Genomic DNA, 24,496 nt, shown 5'->3' on the forward strand with positions numbered 1-24,496 from the left:
TCCTTATGTATTTTGACCATGTATTTCACTGTAATTTTCTTAGGAAACATTGCTTTGCTATCCATCTTATTAGAAACTTGTTCAGGAATGCATCCTTGGTGGATACTGAGGCTGTACATTGCTTTTTGGCTTCCACTGGGATGTGTTCTCCACTTGCTGAAGCTTCAGGTTTATATTTTTGTTCTAAGAATCTACAGATGATATTATTGTTGGCATTAGGGCTTTTATATTCCCTGTTGTATTTAATAGGTAATAGTATAAGATACTACAGGTTGACCATTTCTTCCTAGTTCTGGTAGATGTGAAGATCGTAAAGGACAAGGACTTTAATACACATCTCATTTAATCTGTGAAACAAAGCTTGCAAGCTATTAAATAGTAAAGATAACTGAAGTGTAATCTTGTAAATACATCATACTTTGAGCTAAATTGAGTTTTAGTGGCATACAACAAGTTTGAAAATCACAGGACACAGGCTGTTTGCACGATCTCTAAGGCCTTGCTGAAGTTGATTATTTTTTAAAGCCTTTCAAAATGGTGCTTTACTGAATTTCAGGTGCATAGAAATAAGTGCATGTAACTTAGCCTGCAGTTAAAACTATTATAGCTATGATTAATCAAACTTCACCTGAATTCACTTAAAGTATATACTCCATGGCAGTATGGAAAAGTATGATGTCTTTGGAATAGCAAAGATTCATTTTCCAAAACTGTGCATGAATTTACAACAGATTATGCACTGGAGCTTGAGATCTTGCTTTATAATTCATATAGTAACGAACAAGAGCTGATGATAATGAGATTTAAACATGTTATCTAATCATAGTTAATTGTAAAATGGATTTGAAGGGAAGTTTTTAGCCTTTTAAGAATAAAAAAACCACTGGAATTGATCAAAATTACTTGGGAACAGTTCCATGAAGGTGGAGAAGCTTCATTTAATCTTTGTATTGGTTTACAAACTGTTACTCATGGATGATTATGCGTGATTATTCTAACCATTAGCTTTTCAGCTGAATATTGAAGGATCTGTTGCTACAGAATCAGATTTGGTGGCATCCAAGGTCTAGAGGCAAAATGACAAAAATTGAGAGTGGTAGGAGCAGTGGGGGGGGGCGGGAGAGGAATTCTACTCAGACTGTGAGGCCTTGCATTCTGAAAAGTCAGGGTGTTGCTTTTAATTAGAATGTGCCCTTTATTACACTGTGCTACACTCTCACAAGCAGAACAATTCTCATGCATGTTTTTGATATGTTATTAGACAAAAATTTTGTTGTAGTAAAGCTTTTTATATGCTGCCTTAGTTTACTATATTAATAGTGAGTGGATTACACTGATCTTTATAAGCAGTATTGGCTGCAATAAAAAATATTTTAGTAACAAAATTATTAGGAAAACTGAAATCAATAGGCTGTTAGAAAACAAAGTAACCAGTATTTCTGACTGGTTACTTCAGACCTTGTATCATCCAAACTTAGGTTTCAGGACTTTCGAATACAATTATATGTGATCTATGTAGGAATTTTGGATAGATGAACATTTAATATTTATGTATTTACAAATGGTGCTTTTTTGAAACTTACTGAAAATCTCTCTGAATTTCTGCAATTCTTACTTTAATTTTAGTCATATGTATTTCGGACTGTTATGAATAACAAGGCTGACTTTTTAACTTTTGTTTTGCCTGGGAATTTTTAATCAATTTAAATTATTAACAGTTTTGCCTCTCACTTTGTTAAATGTTTGTTTCATATTTTATAACTTGTAGGCCTCCAATAGTCAAGCATCGCCACAATCTGCTACCACACCAAGGATGGAAAGTACAACAGCAACCGCAATTGCTACCTCTTCAAGAACTCCTCCATCACTCAGTCTTCAGGGTCCCCTCTGTCCGCCTGTGTGTCCCCCAGCTCCATTAGAAGAGCTGTCTCCAGACAGCATTGATGCTCATACATTTGATTTTGAAACTATCGCCCATCCAAACTTGGAGCAAGCTCTTAAGCAAGGATCATTAGACTTGGATTCATTAGCAGAAAGTCCAGAATCTGACTTTATGTCAGCAGTAAATGAATTTGTAATAGAAGAAAATCCAGTGTCTCCTAATGTAATAAGTGATCCACAAAGTCCAGAAATGATGGTGGAATCTCTTTATTCTTCAGTTATCAATGCAATAGACAGTAGGCGTATGCAAGATACAAATACTTGTGTAAAGGACGTTTCAGTAGAAAATGCATCTCTCAGTGCTTGCATGGAGAAGTGTAAGGTTATTGCCCAAGACTCAAAAGTACACTTAAGAGGTATAAAAGAAGATCTTTGCCACTTTAGAACACTTGTACAAAGAGAACAATGTGACTTTTCTAATTCTTTAAAATGCACTTCATTAGAAATAGTAAATACCATTGAGAAGGTAAAACTTTCACTTGAAAAAACACTAAAAGATAAACATCAAAAAGAATTACAGTCTTTGAAAAGTGAATATGAAACTAAAATAAATAAATTAGTGGAGGATGGTGAAGAAAATAAGAAGAAAATTAAAAAGTTAAAAGGTGACTTATTAGGCCTCGAGGAAGTTCTTCAGAATAAGAATGATGAATTTGCAATGGTGAAAAATGAGAAAGAAGCTGTAGTTTGCCTTCAGAATGAAAAAGACCAGAAACTACTTGAATTGGAATGCCAAATGGAGACACAAAATTGTGAAATTAAGGAACTGAGACAGTCACGTGAGATAGTCCTTGAAGACTTGAAAAAACTTCATGTTGAAAACAATGAAAAACTACAACTTCTGAGGGCAGAACTTGAGAGTTTAGAGCAAAGCCATTTAAAAGAACTGGAAAACAACCTACAGGCCAGGCATTTACAGGAATTTGAGAAGGTGCTAGCTGAGCACAAGGACTGTTTAGATAAATTAAAAAAAGAGAACCAGCATAGACTTGAACAAATGCAGGAATCTCATGCGGTAGTTGTGCAAGAGAAACAACAACAAGTAGAAGAGTTGCAACTCAAGCTTTCAGATCTCTCTGATTTGAGGTGCAAATTAGAAGTTGAACTTGCCCTGAAGGAGGCAGAAACTGATGAAATGAAGCTTCTTTTGGAAGAAAGCAGAAACCAGCAACAAGAGACCTTAAAATCTCAGATTGATAAGGAAACAGAAAGCTTAAAAAGGGAGATAGATAAATTAAACAATAAAATACAAATTAACAATGATGAATATCAAGTGGGCTTATCGGAACTAAGGACTCTGATGACAATTGAGAAAGATCAGTGCATTTCTGAGCTGGTAGACAGATATGAAGAAGAGTCAAACCTGCTTAGAACCGAACTAAATAAAGTAACGCTTCTTCATCAAAAAACTTCTGAGGCCGAAAAAAGACTTTCAGAGCAAATAACAGAGCTACAAAGTAAGTTAGAGTTGGAAGCGAATGCCCTAGAAAAAGAAAAAACAGAAAAATTGTCTCTCTGTGAGCAGCAGGAAAAATATGAAGCTATTATCCATAAGCTTAAGGAAGAGAAAGAACTGTTAGTATCTAACCAAGAACAAGACAGGCAGTTGCTCATTCAGAAGCTCAATTGTGAAAAAGAGGATGCAGTACAAACTGCTTGTAAAGAGTTTGAATTACAGAGGGAAGCTGCTGAAAAAGGGCTTTTGGAAAAAATACAACAACTTGAGATGCAAGTAAATCGGAGGTACTGTAAGAATTAAGTTGCTGTGTTTTCCTAGTATTTTAAAGTAATTAATATGGTATATTTGTGATGTACTATGCAGCAAGTAAAATTTCTATGCATTGTAATAGTATTTATCTGGGTTGGTTTCCATATTCAAGTTTCAAGTTACTTCCATTTTATAGGTACTGATATTCCTGTGTCTGTAGTTAATCTTAAAGATTATAAAATATCTTATACAATATTATTTCCAGACAGCAATGAAAGTTTTGTATTTCAGTCTTGTAGTGTTACATTGAAGGCGTGTTTCCACAATAGCTTGTTGCTTGAAATACCAATTTTGATGGTTTCAGCCTCTCTATCCTTTCTCATACGTTGCTCTGGTATTAGCACTGTGTGAGCATGCAGTGGCTAGTTTTTAGGCTGGTATCTTTCATACATATCTGTATTGGCTAACTATACACTCTTGATGCTAACGGTGGCATGAAAAAGCGTGTGGGAATATCTATGATTGACTGAGAACTGCCCCATGGCTACCTGGACTCCCATTGACTTCAGCTGCCACCATTATGTGTTTCAGGGTCTTCAGTTTGAGCTTTATAATGAAATGCACATGGGCAACATAATTTTAAAGAACATCCTAACATCATTGTTTTTCATTGTCAATTTCTGCAGTGTTTTTCCATTTAAAAAAGAAAAACATATTTTCCCTTCCCATAAATGCCTAGAATTACTCTTTCTGACTTCTCATATCTTACCTACTTACTAGTTCATAATGCCTCTCCGCAGAGTAGATTATGATGTTGTGGAATGGAAATACTAACATTTTTCTGTGTGACTACTGCTTAGAAACAATATGCTATTTTGAAATGCTAGAATTTGTCGTTTATGTTCTTCTAGTGTGACAGAATGCAGCAGATAGATCTTGTTTGTACAATACCTAAATAAAGCATTTTTTCTAGGTACTATGGTATACCAAGTACGTGAAATGGGAAAAGACCAATAAAATGGACAGAATGGGCATAAAAGCCAGAAGAGTAGTATAGAATATGGATACAGACTTAAGTTAGCATTTAACTTTCAAATATCAATGTAATGTAAAAAAGAAAAGGGAAGGAGAGGGGAGGTTATGCAGAGTCTCTGACACACATGCACAATTCACATAGTGCAAGGGAAATCCGAGTATCCACTTCACTTGAATTATCCACTTCAGTCCCATTTCCTCAGGATTTTGATATGCAAACATATCCATCATTAAATGATGTTGTATCAGTGTCTGTGTTTTGTATGTCAGTGCACAAAAAATTATATCAAGATAATATTACATTTTTTTAATTAATATTGTGATTGGGATATGATGAAATTAAGAGCTGCCCTTCTTAATTGAACAAAATATTCTCTTAGTAAAATTAGGAGAAAAAAGATGAACTATGTGTTCTTTTTCTATGTATTAATGCAATGTAGAAGTTCTAAAAACTTGATTCAACAGGAAAAAAAAAGTCAGACTTTTTAAAAATTCACCATCTACACTTAAATTTGAACAACTGAGAACAGCTGTGTGTATTCTTATACAAACTGGATAAAACTGATAGTAATGTATTTCAAAGAAATATCTGCTTCAATCTAAAGAAGTGTTAGTAGTTTGTTATGAGTTCTGCCAAGTAATTTATTTTTCAGTGTGACGTTAAAATATGCATTGCCTTCTAAGGCTGCTCTTTGTGCCTTTAATCTGCTGTTAAGCTTTTTCTCTGGAATAAAGACGTGCTGTGTTTTATCTCTAGAGGGCATATATGTTATGTGAATCTGTCTTAATATTTCAAAGTCACTGTCTAGCTGTTTGGTTTTTTGAGTTCCTAAGACTCCAAGCTGTGTCAGTAATTTGAGTTGACTTGTTATCCTCACTCAGTTGTTGTTTAGCAGTTAACTTGCAATGGTAGAAACCAACTTTTATTTGGCACGTGCCTATATGCTTGTCAGATGGATGCCCTTTTCTGACAGAGCAATGTTACATTGGCCATCTGGAAGTCATGGACGGGGAGATGGAATTGTTAAATTTGACCTGGGCGTTGCACTGGTATCAGGAACTTAGTTTTTGAGCTTACATGAAAACTAACAAAAATACTTAGAAGTGACAAAGGAATGTTTGTGACCCATGCATTACCAACATAGGAAAATTAATGTGGTTTGGTTATAATGTGCCTAAAATTCAAGTCATCATTTGTACATAATCATTGTAACTCTCCTATTCAATCTTTCTACTGTGTGTAGTATGTACTAGCCAAGATTAACTGAAAAACAGAGTTTCTGTAATGACTTTCACTGTTAAATGGTTTGCTGGTTAGTTAAAAGATTTATAAGCTGTAAAGAATGTTAAAATAGCGTAGGAATCCTGACTAGCTTGAAAACTGAATTATGGCTGTGGTGTCTTCCAGCCTTGGTATTGTCTAGCAACTTTTATCAGACCGTCATCAGTAGTGAAACTTCTCTGTAGAGCACGTGATGTTTCTCCCAGCTAGGCTTAATTTAGAAATAAAATGAAACTTAATCCAGCACAGAAATGCTTTCTCAGTGGCAGAAAAAAGATCTGCCTGGGTGTCTCATGACTTGCTTTGCTCTCTGCTTATTTTCCTTATGATTTTTGAGATGTCAAAGGTTGTTTTGCCACTCTGAGAACTTCAGTTGGCTTTCAGAGCTGTTTTATTTACAACTTCTTAGGAGCTTTTTGAGTGCATAGCTATTGCGCAATATTTTGTTTCTTCAGTATATGCCCATGTGGTAGAACAGTGATAGTGTTGCTAAATACATCCTTTGTCATCTCAAAGTAGTACAGTGTTTACTTGCACAGGAATCCCAATCTCTGAAGAAATGTCCTTTTGGTGTCTTGAAAAAAAATAAAAAAAGTTAGGCAGTGTCACTATTGCCATAGTTGTCGAGACCTTTACAGATTAAATGTGTAAATCCAATACCTGAGATAGTGATGAGGTTTAAAAACTAGGAATGTATGTTAGCATCCTTTGCAGAATAACAATAGCCTTTACTTGGGTGTTATTTGCAGTCAGTCAGTAGTCCAGGCAGCCTATCTGAGCTGCTCTTAATGCAGCTAATAGCTTTGGGTTTAGGCTGATGTGTAAACTTGGCATTTAGATAATGCGTAAACTTGGCATTTAGATAATGCGTAAACTTGGCATTTAGATAATGCGTAAACTTGGCATTTAGATAATGCGTAATAATATGAGTGAATTTTTGTTGCTTGTAAAGTAAAGTGCAGACATACCTCCTCTCTACACTTCTCAAACTTGTCCTGTGCTCTGTGTGATAGGGAGAACTGATGTCAAAACAGAGGTAGACACGTATGTGCTGGATTGTGTGGTAAAGCAAACACTGTAGAAATGGCTAGAACTGGTCATTTCATGGATACCCAAACTCCCATCCAGTATGCAGTCATCAGAATTTTAGGGTCCCTGCCTTCTCTGCAATTCAGTTTTCTTTCATAGTCTCTGTGCTTAGCCTTTCTGGTGTCTCTGAGGTTCTGTAGCCCATAGCCTTAAAAGAGCAGCTTTGCATTATGAAGCAAGAAGAATTCTTGTAGCATTTTTAGCATTAGGAGTTGTACTTGTGAGTGTTGGTATCTCAGCACACGATGTTTTGCATTGAGCACAGCCTGCCTAATGTCAGGAGACCATACCTTCAGGCTGCTTGACTAGAGAAAACCATTAACATATTCATGTATAATGGATAGTTAGGTTTGGGGGATTTTCTTTATATTAAATATGATTCTGGTGTAGAGGCATAGTAGAAATCTAAAATAATGCAATTTTTAACAAATGTTGCTCAACAAAGGGATTTCTGTATCCCAGTGTTTTTCAATTACAATTCTTGATAACTCAAGCCAAATGGTAGTTAATGGTTTTATTTTGGTAATGGAAAATAGTTGGCCTACATAACATTGCCTGTTTCAAGAGCCATTTAAAGTCTTCATTGTTCCTGTCTTGATGACTGTCGATGCTTTCCTTTGTTTACGATCATGACTACTGTTCTCCAAATTCTGCAAGCCAGAGCCTGAGTTTCCCATGCTGAATTCCTTGGCATCTGATTTATTGCTGAATTGCTATAATTATGCATTTTGACGTACTAAGAATCTTCAGGGAGCTGATCATCATTGTTCCTCTTTTTAGTGCTTTCCATGCCTTCTGTTATGTTAGAAACATGAAAACAAAAACCTCCCCCCTCAACCAAACTTCAAAATTGGAGGAGCTGGTGTAGTACACTAAAAAACAGAATGCCCAAAAGTAAGAATTTGGTAAGATGCTCATGATTAAAAAGTAGAAATGAAGATTAGTAGTGACTTAATTAGAATATGGTATTTATTAAATATTTCAGAAAAAATGTCTCAAAATGAACTTTTGCCTTCTTCTGTGTTTGCTTATTTCGTGTATTCTGGGACTCTGTGTGTGCTGCAAATTTAAAGCCTAAACATTTTCTTTTAAGTCCTCCTGCTGAATCATCTGCTGAATCAAGCTTGGTTGCTGAACTTCAAGAGAAGCTTCAAGAAGAAAAAATGAAGTTCTTGGAGCAACTTGAAGAACAAGAGAAAAGAAAGAATGAAGAAATGCAGAACATCAGAACATCGCTCACTGCAGAACAGCAGGTAAAACTGATTCTTTTCTATTGCTTTTGCTCCCATGACAACTATGTGTTCTCTTGCTGTTTTGAAGTTATGGACTTTTTTTTTTCTATGTGGCACTTCTGTGTACATTCTAAATTTGCACTATTATCTGGAGTATGCGTTAATGGAATCCAATACTTAAAAAAAAAAAAAAGAAAAGAACCTAAACCAAACAAACGAAAAAAACCAAAAACCACCCTACCTTTAATATTTGTGAACTGGGCAGTACCAATTCAATTTTTGTTATTTTTTTCACTTTTGCTTATGTTGATAAGTTAGTGCTGTAAATTTTTAATCCTTTAATCTATTGAACTCCAGGAAGATACCAGTTAAGTATTGTTAAAGTTAGCACAAAATTTGTGGGCAGCGCAAAATTCATTCTCTGAAATACTAATTGGTTTGAAATGCTACTTAATGGCTTTTAAACGTTATTAGCCTGGGCAGGTGGCATGTAAGATTTAGAACAAATGTTATATTTTACTTAATAAACTTGTTACATACTCCATACCTTGATACAAAATCATATTGCACTGGATTAATAATTATGTATGTATCCACACATTTTTTTCCTTTCAAAACATCTTGAATCTCACAGATTTGTAGATGATCCTTAAGTTCTTAAATTAAATCTCTCTTAGTAACAGCTATTATCTACAGCTTTGTTGCATTTAAACACTAAGAAAGGATTTTCTGTTTTAAGCACCTCTACTTACTTTAGCGGTGGTGGGATCAAATAAGGACAAAGACACAGTGGTAGTGATCAACCAGCTTGGTGTACGATTGCTATGAATCACTTGGTGCAGAGAGCAGAAAATTGCAGACAGTTAGAAAGAAAGGAATATTTTTAATTTTTTGGACTATGGGCATTAATACTGAAGTGAGCCTTACATAGTATATCTAATTGAAACATTTTATACATAACATACGTAATTGTAACATTTCTTTTTTCATCAGAATCTGCCTTAATTAACCCATTTTCCTCACAATTTAATAATTGTCTTCATTCATGCAGCGGAGGGTGAAAGGAAAGGTTCTGATGCATTAACAGGAAATTCCAGTGAAAAATGGAACCTTCTGTGTTTTGGGTTTTTTTTTTAAAGAAAAAAAAGGTGTACTGGTCAGTGCTGAAAGCATAGTAGACTGGCTCACTGAATATTCTGGGTATTGAACTTCACCCTTGATGTGAAATTTATTTATTTTTTTTTTCTTTGTAAAGTTATCTTAGAGGTGTGACTTAAGCTTGTTGTGCTTGATAGTTTTGTTAACGCTGGCACGTACCAAATACTGCTGGGCACCACTATGTAAGATGTGTAGTCCACTAAATAGCTTGCTTTTTAAGAATGAGAGTTGATCATCATAGGTCATGACTGGATCTTAAAATTCACCAAAAAAAGTGAAATTGTGATTTAAGATGTCCTTTTAATAGATGATTTCTGTTAGTGTTTGTCTGTCTCTTCAGCACAACTGCAAGAGGAGAAGGGGTGAGGGCTTAATGGTTAGTAGAAGGATTCAGGGAGCAGATTGGTCAGACTGATACAGAAGGGTGTGCTAGCCTCTTATGTTCAGTTATTCAAGCTAATTAGCCAGAATTCATGTATAACTTCTGCTTTAGTTCTTCACCGAGGCATTAATGCAGGACTTGAAATCTATTTTTAACGCAGATTCCCGTATATTATTCTAGTGTATCAATAATATTTTTCTTTTTTATTGCATGTAACATGTCTTGGTGCAGTGCAGCTTTATCTTAATAACCATTTTAATCCTTAAAGAAACTTTTTTTTAATATAAAACATGCAACTGCGGAATACTAATTGGAATATAAAGTATTATGTTTAAAAAAATAAAACAACTTACAAATTATTTCTTTATTAAATGATGATTTCTTTGTAATTTTACGATGTGTATATTGGGCTTGGTGAACAGGAGGGTAAAAATGAAAAAAAAAAAATTGTTACAGAGAAAAACCTCAAAATAAAACGTTCAGTCAAGTTCTCTCTTCACCAAAGTAATATGTAAGCAAATTTTCTTCCTTGTTTAATTATAGTTTAGGAAACGGAAATGAGCGATATCTTTGGTACTTCTTTATTCTAGTGATGAATTTTGTATTACACTTATACAGTACATTTCTTATTTCAGTAATGCTTCTTTCTGTTTTCAGACCAACTTTAACACTGTTCTGGCAAGAGAGAAAATGAAAAAAGAAAACATAATTAATGATCTTAGTGACAAATTAAAAATGCTAACGCAACAGCAAGAAAAAGATAAGGGTAAGCAATGTTCTAAATAAATCATTCGTCATTTCTAATAGGATAATTCCATTCACTACAGATTGGTTTTGATCCTTAGTGCTGCTGATATTAGACGAATTTTTATTTACTTGTGTCATAGATTTGATTGAAACACTTTCTGAAGATCGAGCTCGCTTACTTGAAGAGAAGAAGAAGCTTGAAGAAGAAGTTAATAAACTGAGGAGTAGTAATTTTTCTCCATCAACCTACTCAGTGGCAGCTTCAGAAGTTTGTGGAGCCTGCGCAGCTGATATTCCCACTGACACAGACAGGCTGGTTTCTGACATTGGAGCTGAAGGGAGACTGGACTCCACGATGGAAACCAGTATGATGGCTGTGCAGTAAGTGTGGGGCATTATAGCAGAAATACATAAGCATGCTCTCGTTCTTTAAGCTTGTGCTGTTGGGTGTTGTGAAGTACAAATGAGCATGTTTAACACTCCTTCTGCTTCGATGTTCTTACTAAAAATATTATTTTAAATGTATGCGTACAATTGGGGTGTCACAGTCCATCAGAAATATGTGTTTTTTAATGACTTAGAAGTATGCAACTTAAAGGTGAAATCTGGCCCTGCAATTGTTAGATGAAAAAATTGGCTTAAGTATATGAAATGTAAGTCAAATGGCAGAAGAACAATCGTAATAGTGGCCTAGGAGGAGTTGGTGGGTGGCTTTATGTTATTGGCATATCTTTTGAACAGTGGCTGGCTCTCATTTGAAAAAACAAATGAAAACTTTATTCTTGTTTGTGTACATGAGGGCTGTGGGGTAGCATAATAACATTCCTCGATAAAGGGGAAGGGGCGATAGCTGTGCTTGGTAGAAATTGGGCTGAATCCTCAGGATTCAAAACAAGTAATGGGACTGAGGTTGATTAAGTGGCCTTGATGGATTGATGTTTTGTATTATTGGAGAGAAGGACAGGTATTCAGCATCCCTTTGTTTGTGTAACCTCTGAATCATCAGTACTGTCAGCTGCGATGCACTGCTGACTTAGTAGAAAGCGTGATGGGACTGGGAAAAAACTTTGCAATAATTTAATTATTGGCATATAATGCCTTGCCTAGTAAGTGTAAAGCTACTAGACTGTGATCTGGTCTCAGTATGTGACTATTAAGTCTTCTGAACTTTTCTTAATTCTGACTGGTTAATTTAATTCTGACTGGTACAAAGCCATCCTCTTGGTTGTTCTCAGGAATCCAGCCTACTGTGGATATACTTTCTGCTTTTTTTCAATACTGACTTCCATGAAAATGTACATCAAGTTCAGAGCCTTGACTCTTGCTCTAAGGTGTTGTTTTTTTTAGTGAATTTTAGTAATTTTGTGAAGGTTTTTGAATAGTAAAGACTGTCTGATGTCTCCCTTCCAAGAGAAGGGGTTGTGATGATGCATGCAAATATCCTTTTTTTTTTTTTTCAATTTTCTTAACAATTTTTGTAAATTTCCTTTAACAAATGTAGAATGTTAGGCTTAAAAAAATCTCTACTAAAATGAGCACGTTCTATTACATGTACTTTCTGACTATAATAAGACAAAATAAATAGTGCATGAAATGGGTGCATTAAAATAGGACTCATTACTACAAGGTAACTCAGCTATTATTGTGCCCAGTTCAATATGATAATCCATTCAGAGTAGATTACTGGGAGAAAATTCAGGAAAGAAGGGTGAAGAAATTTTATCTAGGGCATCACAATTGTGGTTTTGTTTTGGTTTTTTTTTTTTTAAGCCCATATAAAACCTGGGAAAACTAGAAAAGTTAAAAAATCCACAGTATTATTATGTTTCTGCGGTAGGAGCCTAAGAGAAAACTGAAATAGTACGTTTTACTAATTCATGAGAACTGTTCTTCACACTAATGCTTTCTACTTCCTTGTGGTGGAAGATTGCATTTCTTTAATTCTCTTGTACTGGGAATACTCATTTTAAGATCCTTTCCTTCAATGTTTAAGGTGTCTAAGGAAATATGGATTTGAATTGGAAGGCGCTTTTAAATATTAGCAGTCACATGGAATGTTTTATTTTATGCTTTTACACCTGCAGTAGTTTTTTAATACAGCAGTTATGATTGTGTTGTTAGATTTCCCCTCTTCTCCTAATCCTCCCATAGGCTATCTCATTTGTGAAGTTGGTAAATACCGTAGGCTGTGTCATGTTACCCTGAATAAACAGTGAGTCTGCTTTGTTCCAGTAACCTCAGTACAATGAGGTGTTTTGGGAAGACAGATCTCGTCATCTTATTAAAAAAAAAAAAATTCATATGCTCTTATTTCTGAGACTTCTCGGAATACCGTTTATGTCCCAGAACTGTACACTGTAATGCTTGTTGTACTCATTTGCATGAAAAAATGCTTAGAATCCCACACTAATTTCGTTATACCCCTAATAGGATTAAGAGCTTCTTTTTGCTCATTAAGAGCACTTACCTGAAGAAATTGGCTGCATCTTTGAATCACCCACTTGATACAGCTTGCGAGTTTTTACTACACTGTTGAAAGGAAAACATAATAACTGACTGTAAGCTCTTCGTTGCTACCCCTTTACCTAGAATCTTTGTGGAAGATCATTAAGAAATTGCAACCTATGCAGTTTTTCACTTTTGTGCCACTAGCTATTTGAGCGATCTCAGACTTCTGCCTACCTCTCACAGAAGTAATGAACCTGACTGGGAAAACTCACAAGTGGAATGAGATTTTTGCCAGAGATGCAAAAGCAGAGTTTTTAGATTTACTTACGTTCTTTTTAACCAGTGCACATCTCAGCCAATGCTGCCTAACCCAGAACAGTATGTCCAGTGCACTAAATAACTTTGTGGAAGCAAGGGTGAGAACAGTTGTTGCTTACCAAACTAAACTTGCTCTGATAATCAATAAAATACTGAAATGCCCCATCTTTAGAAGGAGAACTGTTTCTTACAGTAATTATTCTAGTCCTGAAATTTCACAGCAGGATTACAAAAGCACTTGAAAATTTAAGCCTGCGAACAAAATATTTTGACACAATATACTAAAAGTCAAGTAATAAATAGGTAGAAATTATTACAGGTTTCTGTTGACTTCTTCATATTACATGAGAGCTAAACAGCCTTTTAACTGAAATGAATTAATGACTAGCATGGCTTCAGTTATAATCTGTTGGTTCTACGTGGCATTTTTCTTGGCTTTATAGCATGTTTTGTCAGACTGGATGAATGGACTATGCATCAAAAAACTTGTCCATTTTCTTTTTCCAACCAAATCAGTTTGGACTACAAAAGATATTGTTTCTTCCCTATTAACCTGCTTTTAAAAATATATTTTAAGTGTATTAGGAATTTCTCGCCATGTTTTTAGGAGATTTCTTATTAGGTTGTTAACATTATCTTATCATGTTCTTATCATTATCATTCTTATCATGCTAGAACATAGGAAGTTCCGTTCAAATACATGGAAAAACTTCTTTACAGTGAGTGTGACAGAGCACTGGAACAGGCTGCCCAGGGAGGTTGTGGAGTCCCCTTCTCTGGAGATTTTCAAGACCCGCCTGGATGCAGCCCTGAGGGATGTGCTTTAGGTGATCCTGCTCTGGCAGGGGAGTTGGACCAGATGATCTCTAGAGGTCCCTTCCAACTCTGAAGATACTGTGATTCTGTGATTCCAGTGCTCAGTTTATCTCCTAGATAAACAGAGACAATTAGCAAGTTCACATTAGTGTCTCTCTACCAGACAGTCCCAGGGCACAGAGCTTTTAAACTACAAAGATTAGGAAAATATGACATTGTAGAGTGGAACCACAGTATCAAGGGTTAACTGCTAAAGCATTTGGAGCTGTATCTTTCATCCTGATGTTTTGAAAGTAATGCAAAATATGCAGAAATGGTCCCATGGAATTTTATAAACTGATCAATGACTGAAAATTCACTGGCTTGTTGCAACAAAGAAGCTCCTTGGGTTTAAAGAAAAAAAAAAAAGGAAAAGGAAAAAAACCAAAAAAACAAACCCCGAAAACCTGCCAGAAATGTCAATGCTGATTCTTAAGGTATCTTTCTGTGCTGTTCCCACTGTGCTAGCAAAAACATGGCTGTCATCGCTTAGTGAAGACGGAGGAGTGGGAAAGATAATTTTTTTTATCATGAAAAAAAACATTAATTTTTAACCTATCCATTTTCTACTTTCTCTTTTAGTGAAAATGTCCATATGTCTGAAGAAAAACAGAGGATAATGTTGCTAGAAAGAGTGAGTAGATTGCTTGTGAGGTTAAGCATTGCAACTAAGTACTTATATGTATGTGTGAAGTTGTGCTGTGGTCAGTCGTATATTCTGATGCAATGTAGTATCTGTAAGGCTTATAAATATAAATCCAGGGAATGGGTTTTTCATTGTACTTGTTTCAGATCAGTATAATTTGTATTAATACTTACTTTGAATTACTTCAACGTTATACTTGGCCTGACTTAAAGTTTGTTTATGCTGTTTATGTAGGCTCCAGTATGAATTGAGTCAGGTGTAGTATTTCTTCTTAAGAGTGACAGGTCATTGTTCTAGAGAATTTCTGTAGAAAAAACAAAACCAAAACCATTTTGATTAGTTTTTTCAAATTAAGGCGTCCAAAGCAGCTGGACAGCAATTAAGATTGATTTACCTGTTTCTCTTGGAAATGGGTAATTTCTCCTCTTAGGCTTCTACTACTTAGATAATTTTTAATTCTACCTGGGGTGCACTGTAAACTTGGCAATGTTGCTTCTGTAAAAAGTGAAATAACACTTGTTATGAATGTGCTTAAAATTGCAGTTTTCTAAGGTTATTGTCGTGTTCCTACAGGCTGGAACTTTAAGTTTATACCTCACCCCCCTTGCTTCTCCTGAATACATACCTTAGATTTTCATTTCTGTTACAACTTTTATTTTGGGCATAGTTTTCCACGTACACTGAGTAATTGAACCTTTGTGATGAAATAAAATTTGTTATTCTTGGTAAAAGGATAGATTAAGCCTTAGTAGGTACACTGCAGTCTCTTATATTCTAGTAATTTTTAACTATCCAGTTGTATCTAACTCCATTCCAGTTCCCTCTTCTTGCCTTTTCAAAGTTGACCTTAAAAAAAAAAAAAAAAGTCTTTAACTTTCAGCTTTCTAGGATCACTTAGACTAAAATCTGTGATCAGTTAGAGAGCGTGAATGTTTTCTGTTGACGGATTGTGGCGCTGTATGATGCAAGTGGCTGGATGTTTGACTAGGACCATTTGTATGCTTTATTATGTCATCTGCTTACAAAGGATTTGTCATGGGTAGAAGCTATAGAATAGTAATACATTAGCCATGGGTAGAACCTATGGAATAGTAATATATTGGATTTCCTTTGCTGTTCTATCAGTGAAATGTTTTTCTGACATAAGGAGAAGGATGAGTATGGAGATAAGCATGGCTTAGCAGTGGGTTTTTGTAGCACTGCGGTAATTGCTAGACTTCAAATTTTTTTTACATGCCTTTGTTCAAAAGATGTTTTGATATTGTTTTAAAACTGAAAGCTGTAGTAAATAGGTACATTGTGTAAGTAGTCTGGCTCTGGTCATATTAAAACTTTTTTAAAATGTTTATACCGTATAAGATAATTGGATAATATTTTCTTTCAGACTTTGCAGTTGAAAGAGGAGGAAAATAAGAGATTAAATCAAAGATTGGTAAGTATTTGTGCAATGCATATTTTAAGTCTATCAAAAAAATAAGAAAAGCTGACAAATGTTCAGTTTGTTAAAATCTAAAAATGTGTTTTATTAACTTCAAAAATGTTTTAGGTGCTAAGGCAAGTGGCAAATAGGTAACTTGATAACCTTTCTTAAACCAAAGCACTCGAATAATAGTCAATGCCAATGGAAGGAAAAAGAATATAGTGACAAGAGTTCCCTTGATTCCCATGCTATGAATCTTTCTCCTTTTATTTATCCACAGTTTATCCTTGCTAGCAGGGCTCAACATTAGGTCTTAAAAAATTACTGTGTATGTGGGAAATAGACATGTCCTTTGATAGTTTATTGTTGCGCTGGCCATGGAGATCTCACTTTCTTTAAGTGACAGGTGATATCTAGGAGTTTGCTAGAAACTGTTATCTGTGTAGTTGCAAATTACATTTCATAGCAAAAATACTTAAGGTTTTCCAGTAGGAGCTGCCACTCTTCTGTCCAGGATAGGATTGAAATTTACTATGTAGTTTACTCTTGCCACATATTTGTGTATGAAATAGATATTTTTTTTTCAAACACTTTTATCCCATGTTAAAACCTGTCCATAGTAACCCGGCTAGTGCAGGGCATAAGAAAGGATTGCAAAACATCTAAAAGCATATTTTGTAAAAGAAGATTTGTTTTTACTTAGAATGCCAATGAAGTGCACAAAAGGTATTTCAGTGTAGTTTTTAAAATAAAACTCAAACACACTGGGCAGTCTCCCAAACCTCTCTGTAGATTTCCTAAATTAAACCCTTGATCTCTTGTCACCTCAGAATAAAATGAAGTTGAAGAAACTGTCGTTATACAAGACAAATACAAAATCATTTTTTGTCATTATGAATAATACCAGGTCACACAAGAGAAATCAGCTGCTCATTGTAGTCTAAAGCAATTCAAAATTAGTTTCTAAAGGGACATAGGAACTTAATATCATTCCAATTTCTTACTTATAAATTGATCATTTCATAGCTAAAATAAACTATTTCTTGTCTCTTCATCCTCCCTTTCTCTCACCCTGCCTTCCCAATACACTTCTAAAACAGAAATATACATCAACATTTAAATACCGGTATTTATTTCTCTCCAGCTACTTCAGATAAGGAACCCAAAAGGGGTTGTGCACAACAAAATAAAATCTCTTGAGGTCACTGTCTTTTGCAGCAAAACTTGTGGGTTACCTCTGCAAGCAATAAAAGATACAAAGGAGCTCCTTTTAATATGAGGAATGTTATTGCAGGATTTCTGTTATTTTATATAAGTTATTGTGAAAGGGACCCTTTGTTATGTTTAAAGGCTATTAGAACTCTTAGTCATAAAATATTCATTACTGAGTTTTAATGGTAGTATTCTTAAGATTCTAATTTGTTTTTCTTAAAGTTAGAAAATAACGAAAAATATAGAAATCAAGCTAGTTTGCATTTTCATTTTAACACTCCAGTTTCATAAAACAGTAATAAAAACTGTGGTCTTAACACCTGAAGAGAACTGTCAAACACTTTAGTGAACAATCTAAGCAGATTATGTGCATTTTGACAGCTTTCAAGTTAGCTGCAACTTTTTCAAGAAAGAAAAGTACAATGGTAATAAGCCAAAATGCAGTCTCTAACAAAAAAAAAAAAACCAAAACAAAAAAAAACAACTGAAGTTGGACTCCATAAATAAAAACTGCTGAAAGTTTCATCAGAAGTTGAGAGCTTTTGGCGTTGTACTGTATTCAGTTTGGACTCATTCTTTGAAGAAATGAAGAAAACAAGCAGTGAATAGGCTTCAAGCTGCTATTGAGACAGGCTGATACTGTTTCTGGGGAAGTGGCAGGGGGAAGACGGACAACGGGAAATGTGCTGTAGGTAACAATATTTGAGTTACAGCTGAAAAATCATGTGCTAAACTTCAAGTATGAGTAATCTAGATTTCAACAGCATGTATAAATGGTCCAGGAAGTAGGAACCTATGGAAAAACTGCAAGGCCTCCAGTCAGAGTTTCTACAGGGCAGTTATGAATTGTCTTCTGTAAGGATGTTACCAAAGGGTAATGAAATGGACACACTTACCTCAGATCAGCTTCTCTGTCTACTTGCCTGTAAGTGGGCTACGTATCCCTTAGTGTAGATACGAAGTAGTGTTACACATTTTCATTTCTTATGATCGCAGTTACTGTAGAAAGTATATGTATGCTTATGTTCATTTTAGATATAGTTATCCTATTGAAGTTGGTTCATGTGCCAGTATTAATTAATTTTAACAGGTTTAAAGGCAAATATTGTGCATATATAGGAGATATGTAGGGTTTCAAACATAATTTTTAATAGAACCTTTGTTTGGTCTTAGTAAATTTGACTCCAGTTTTATTCCAGGGAGTGCCGCTCCATCTATTACAGTAAACTTTAGATTATGTGACAATCCTTAGCAAAGCTTAGAGACCATATTGAATTCGACATCTGTATTTTAGTTGCAAGAAGCATGTTTAACCTCCAGTGTTTTACCTTCAGCCTTTTGGAGAATGCGAGTGGATTCTGTGTTAGAGTGCATAGCTGTATCATAAGTCTTGGTATGCCCAGAACAAATCTTCACTGGCACTGATCTGGAAAGCACTTTTCAGTTTTAAATAATGAGGGAGAAGTCAATTATGTAAGAAATATCATAATCAAAGGTAGCTATATAAAACAAACAAACAAAAAAAAAGCCCTGAGAAACAAAGTCCAACCAAACCTGCTACAGACCAGGATGACAGAAAGGTATGCTGTTTTCTTGAATGGGTATGAGATCGGCAAGAATAGACACTGTTTGAAATCAATAATAAATTATTTCTTTTGTCTTAACCATATTGTTACCCACAATGTACACTTCATCGTAGCTTGCCAGTACTTCACAGCTTTTCTTTTTTTTTTTTTATAGATGTCCCAGAGCATGTCATCAGTATCCTCAAGACATTCTGAAAAAATAGCAATTAGAGAGTAAGTACACGTTAATTATCATATAAACAGATGGATATGCCTTCAATAATAAGTATGTAGTTAAAGAATGTCACGACTCTTATGTTCTTGCTTTGTGGTAAAAAGATACGTAGGTTATCTCTATAGTTTAGCCGTCAGTTATTGAACCATCCCAGTTGAGCATAAATCAAACTTTATATATTTTTTTTGAACAAAAAGGCATTTCTGAATTTTGTATATCAGTGGCTTTATTGAATTCTGTACTTTTCCTTATATGGATAATACTTCGTGGGATTTCTAGAATCCTCCTGGAGTTTTCTTTTAGATTACTTTTTGTTTATCTGTACCCTTGAAATCATGCGAAGAAAAAGTAGAAGGAATCCTGTTTGCCCTGAATATGTGTAGTGCCCCATTATATTTCAAGGGAAGTTCTACCTTCCTGAAGTCTTCAAAAAATTTTTGGCTTACCTTGAGAGAATGAAATGAAATTAACTCAAATATTTTGTTAGATGTTATCAGTCTGTTAGCAGCTGCATGTAGAATTGTTGCTGGAAAAAGAAGTATTAATTCTTGCAAGATATGAAAGCTACAGACAAATGTTCTTAAGTAATTTATCAGTCTGATATTATTTGAGTAATATGAAAAATGCTTTTGGAAAGAAAACCAACACAGATTATTCCTTTAATCTTTTCTGAATTACACCAAATTGCATTTTTATTTTAACAAAGTCGGTATGTGCAGAATCAGCTTTTCCTGTGAGCGTGTTATTCTAGCATATTCTAGCAACTCTTTTGGTAGTCTTTGGTGAGGAAAATGTCATGAAAGAAGAATTCATCTGTCCAGTAGAGATGTCTTTATCTGAGTCTGTATAGTCTGTCATCATACTAAGCCTGAGCAGAAAAGCCTGGAGTATCGTTTATTTAATCTGAAAGCGAGCTTCAAAGAAGATGAGCTAAATTTCTCTCTAGATTTACTTATTTATCTCTGACTGTGTATCTGCGATCTCCTTTTATGAATAAGAGTTTTCCCCTTTCTTTGCCGCTTCCTCCCCATCCTCAGAGTAGTAGTAATATTTATTCTTGGAACGCTCGTATCATCTAATGCTTAATTTGTAGCTATTTTAGACTTCATTTCACTCATGGGTAATTAATATACTTCCAACACGTTTGCCCCGTGAAACAGAAGTTGGAGACAGAAAAGGTTCTCAGAACTCTGTTACTGAAACTTGGCATGAGAACTTTGTGGCTTCGTGTGTTATCCTGATGTCAGGAAGAAACAGAGCTTTTGAAACTTTTTATGTTAAGTCACCGCGATATTTCTTTGCTTCTAACCTTTTGATCAAAGTCAGATGACTACTTCATCCCTTCTTTGTCCTGTGTCCTTAAAATTTTAAGATTGAATAGCTACATAAATGTTTCGCTGTATCTTTCCATGTTCAAATTGACTTAGTTAAAAACATCAAAAGAGTGTTTGTAAACAATGGTACAGTGATCATTAACAGAAGTATTGGTAAATTAAAAATAATATAAAATTGAAATGCTAGTGTTTTGTTAGGTAAAAGCAAAGCTGTCAGGTCTTTTGAAAACAATAATTTGAGCTGATGGATGTAGAAAAAACATTTCAAAAACAGTTTTTTAAAAGGTAGAGTGTTTTTGTTGACTTCAGAAAATGTAAAATATGTATGAGCTGGCATAACAAGTAGAAACACCTGTGCTGCTGTTCAGCTAAGTCTCAGCCTGTGCAGTACTTCGGGAAAAAAACGGTAGTGTAATTAATGTAGCTTTAAACTTCTATAGTTTCTTTTTAGTTAGGTTCCTTGATTGTATTTTTTTTTTTCTAGCTTTCAGGTTGGCGATTTGGTTCTCATCATCTTGGATGAAAGGCATGACAACTATGTATTGTTTACTGTTAGTCCAACCTTGTATTTCTTGCATTCAGAATCTCTTGCTGCACTGGATCTCAAACCAGGTGAGTGTGGTAAGTGTCAGATTACTTCCAATTATTATCTTCTCCTATAAATAACACTCTTAACTTTCTAACACTTAGAGTGATTTTATAAATATGTATGTGGTAAATGAGAAGAGTGTGTAATGTAGATAAGTATCAGCTATCTTTGTAGCTTTTGTTATTTGTTCTGATGCTAAATGTTTTTCATGGCCGAACATTTTAAATCAAGAAATTATGTGGATATTAATATCTTGGAAAAACAGGGGAAAATATCTGTATCTTCAAAGTAAGCTGTTTAAAAACAAACAAACAAAAAAAGCCAAACCAAACACACAAACTCAAAAATCCTGAACCCTGCCCCCTCAAAAAGAAAGAAAAGAGAGAGAAAGAGAAGATGCCAATTTTGTACACACCCAGTGTATGTTAATATGTCTATGGGAAAAGTATTCCCATCAGGCCACTAACCTATTCAGTAACATGAATAATAATGTATAACTGTGTAGGTCTTAGGCATATTTTTATGTGGATTTATGTTTTCAATGTCTCTTTTGATGAGGAAACCAAGTACAAAACTCGAGGTAGTATTTCTGTCAAAACTACATGCTCAGTAGTACTTACTTTTTTTAATAGCTGATTTTATGATGCGCTTTGAAGATTGGATAAGATTTGTTCTCTCTGTAGCTCATCTTCTGCAAAGTGACTGGAATTTATGAACCCAAATAAATGTCTGAAATAACAAAATGTAGACCACAGTATATGGGGATTTGCAAGCCATGTTTTTGCTGATAAAGTTTTTCCACCCGATTTAAATGGTGATTAGCAAGACTTAAAAGTTTTCGGAGAACAGTTTCTGTGTGTTTTGCTTATGTTCATGTTGATAGCATATTTGCTTTTTTCCTCCCTTAATCTTCAGGTTATTTGTTGGCTATTTTTTGGCAGCTGTGTAAACTTAGTTAAATTAATCTATCTTTTTTTAAATGAGGAAAAATAACAATGCTTTGCACTAAACTATGTCCAACACTAGATTTATATAAACGTCTTTAAACTATCACACCTAGTATTTTTTGCAAACCCACCTGTGCTGCCAGCTTTTGTTGCAGAAATGTCTAAGAATGTTTTATGGTAATTCTAATTTATCAGTAAAAGTTTCTATGTCAGAAGAGCATGTCAGAAGCTGTCAACTTACTCTTAATGAGCACACTCATAGATTTCAGTTCTGATGAAAGATGATAGCTCTGAAATAATTGTGTAGTCTCCAGAAGACCACCAAGCTCTAACTGCATTCTGAGACTGCTGAAGAGTATGTCCCATATGTGTGTACAGGAAGAATTCCTATCTTACTTAGAGATGTAATAGATTCTGAACTATGGCATTAGTAATGCCTATGTAACTATGTGATACATGATTTTCTTGCTATTGGTTTACATATATAAGGTTAAAGACATGTCAGTTTATATACAATGAGTACACAATTCACTGACCTTGTCTGTTTTCAAATGGACTTAGCTTGCTCCATTCCTTACTAATTGCTAACCAGTTAGTCTCAAAACTCCACATACAACAAACATGAAAACTTACCATTTGCTTTAGTAACACATTTGTCTAGAGCTCAGTACTTCAGGAAACCATGTCTTGATTCTATTTATGCCTCAGGGAAGTGGGGAGAATGAAACCTGGAACACTAATAGTATTTGTGATAGAATAAAATTGGTGTGGACCTAGATACTGCAAATTACTGTTTCAAGGTCTCCAAAATGTTGCATCTAAATCTGGCCTTTTGTACCAACGTGTACATATCAAGCTAATAATTTTGTATAAAACCACCTGCAGTATTAAGTGACAGGGATTTAGGCTATCTCTGGGGTATCTGCCTACATTAAGAGCACTTAGAATGCTATGACAATCCTGAAATTGGTTGAGGACTGCATGGTTTCTGTGTTGTCCCTTCAGGATATGGAGGTTTTCATCTGCAAATGTAGGCAAAAAAACCCTCCATATTTCTCACTGTCTTTGTTAGATCAATGAAGTCTGTCAGACAAGCAAATTAAAAAATAACTTAAGTTTTTTTATAATTTAAATATTAGTTGTAGAGCATTCAGGCAGGATATGAATACTTTAGACTGATTTTAGGAGTGTGGAGTAGAACAGAATCTGCTCCTCTGTCAATAGCCAGATCAGTCTTGAAGGGTAAGATTAAAATTTCAAACTCTGGTTCTTGAGTGACTCATGTTCTAGTCACTGGATAGAGTATCTCATAAATAGTCATGCTTAGAAAAGCAGTGATTTTAGTGTTATGCAGAGCATATGTGAGCTGTTCCTTCCGTCTGTTTTGATGTTTCTTCATGCCGTGAATAGTGATAGTTAGAAAAGAGCAAAGCAAGTAAAATGGATATAATTTCTTGGGATGCAAGATAAACATGCATTTCCTTACTCTTCAGAAACAGACACAAGCTGAAAGTTTATTTATGCCCACTGTTGCTCTTTTGACATGTCAGTTTATTTTTGAGGTTTTTCACTTTTCTCCTTTCTGAACAGTATGGGGTATTCTGAGGACTGAAACCCAAACTAGCAGACTTGTAGGGCTTTAAAATTATTATTTATGAGTAACTAATTTCCATCACTAATACAGAAAAATAATCGAATGTTAGTAAGGGCAATTATAATAGCTGAGTACAGAAGGCTTTCTAACCTTTGAAGTACTTCAAGAAATTCTCACCTTTAAATCACACCAAAAGGTTAAGCTTAGCTGATGAGAACAATTTTGAATCTTTAAATTAATTTCAGTTTGCATTTGCTTTTGTTTCCTCTGATGTCAACTTTTAAAACAAAATTCAAACTGGAAAATCTACTTTTTTGTTTGAAAACACCAGCGACCTGTCTTGAAATCGGAACTTATTTAATTTTTGTTAATTTATTTTTAAAAGGGTTGGGTGTCTTTAATAAATTCTGCTTTCAAATACTCTTTAACCGCATTAAATGTAATATCCTATTACCTGTAGTTGACTATCTAAAACAATAAATATTTTGTCTCTTTAGCTTCAGGTGCATCTAGGAGACCTTGGGTGCTAGGAAAAGTGATGGAAAAAGAATATTGCCAGGCAAAAAAGGTAAGGAAATAGTAATGGAAAATTACCTGATAAAATGAATAGAAAAGAAAATCAGATTTAATGTTTGTAACAACTGTGAAAAGTACTCTCTTCATAATAAGTGAAATGAAAATTGTCCTAGGTTCTGCTATTCCTGCTCTGTTTTTCAGTCAGTGAATAGCAAGAGAAGGGCAACTAGAAAAAAGCGTTAA

The 24,496-nt window shown here is 34.7% G+C and overlaps 1 protein-coding gene across 4 annotated transcripts in view; it reads left to right on the forward strand.

Moving 5' to 3' along the window:
- The window catches only part of RB1CC1 (RB1 inducible coiled-coil 1), a 79,008-nt gene that overhangs the window by 51,049 nt on the left and 3,463 nt on the right, over nucleotides 1–24,496 (forward strand). For 3 of the 4 annotated variants that reach the window (XM_054189822.1, XM_054189823.1, XM_054189825.1), the window contains 9 exons: nucleotides 1,769–3,684; nucleotides 8,149–8,308; nucleotides 10,485–10,593; nucleotides 10,715–10,955; nucleotides 14,778–14,829; nucleotides 16,226–16,273; nucleotides 19,214–19,272; nucleotides 21,092–21,228; nucleotides 24,235–24,305. In XM_054189822.1, the coding sequence (XP_054045797.1) occupies nucleotides 1,769–3,684; nucleotides 8,149–8,308; nucleotides 10,485–10,593; nucleotides 10,715–10,955; nucleotides 14,778–14,829; nucleotides 16,226–16,273; nucleotides 19,214–19,272; nucleotides 21,092–21,228; nucleotides 24,235–24,305 (2,793 nt within the window). The remainder of the gene's footprint in view (nucleotides 1–1,768; nucleotides 3,685–8,148; nucleotides 8,309–10,484; nucleotides 10,594–10,714; nucleotides 10,956–14,777; nucleotides 14,830–16,225; nucleotides 16,274–19,213; nucleotides 19,273–21,091; nucleotides 21,229–24,234; nucleotides 24,306–24,496) is intronic. The other variant, XM_054189824.1, reaches the window with a different exon arrangement.

This window comes from Rissa tridactyla, chromosome 2 (genome assembly GCF_028500815.1).
Source record: "Rissa tridactyla isolate bRisTri1 chromosome 2, bRisTri1.patW.cur.20221130, whole genome shotgun sequence".
NCBI lineage: Eukaryota > Metazoa > Chordata > Aves > Charadriiformes > Laridae > Rissa > Rissa tridactyla.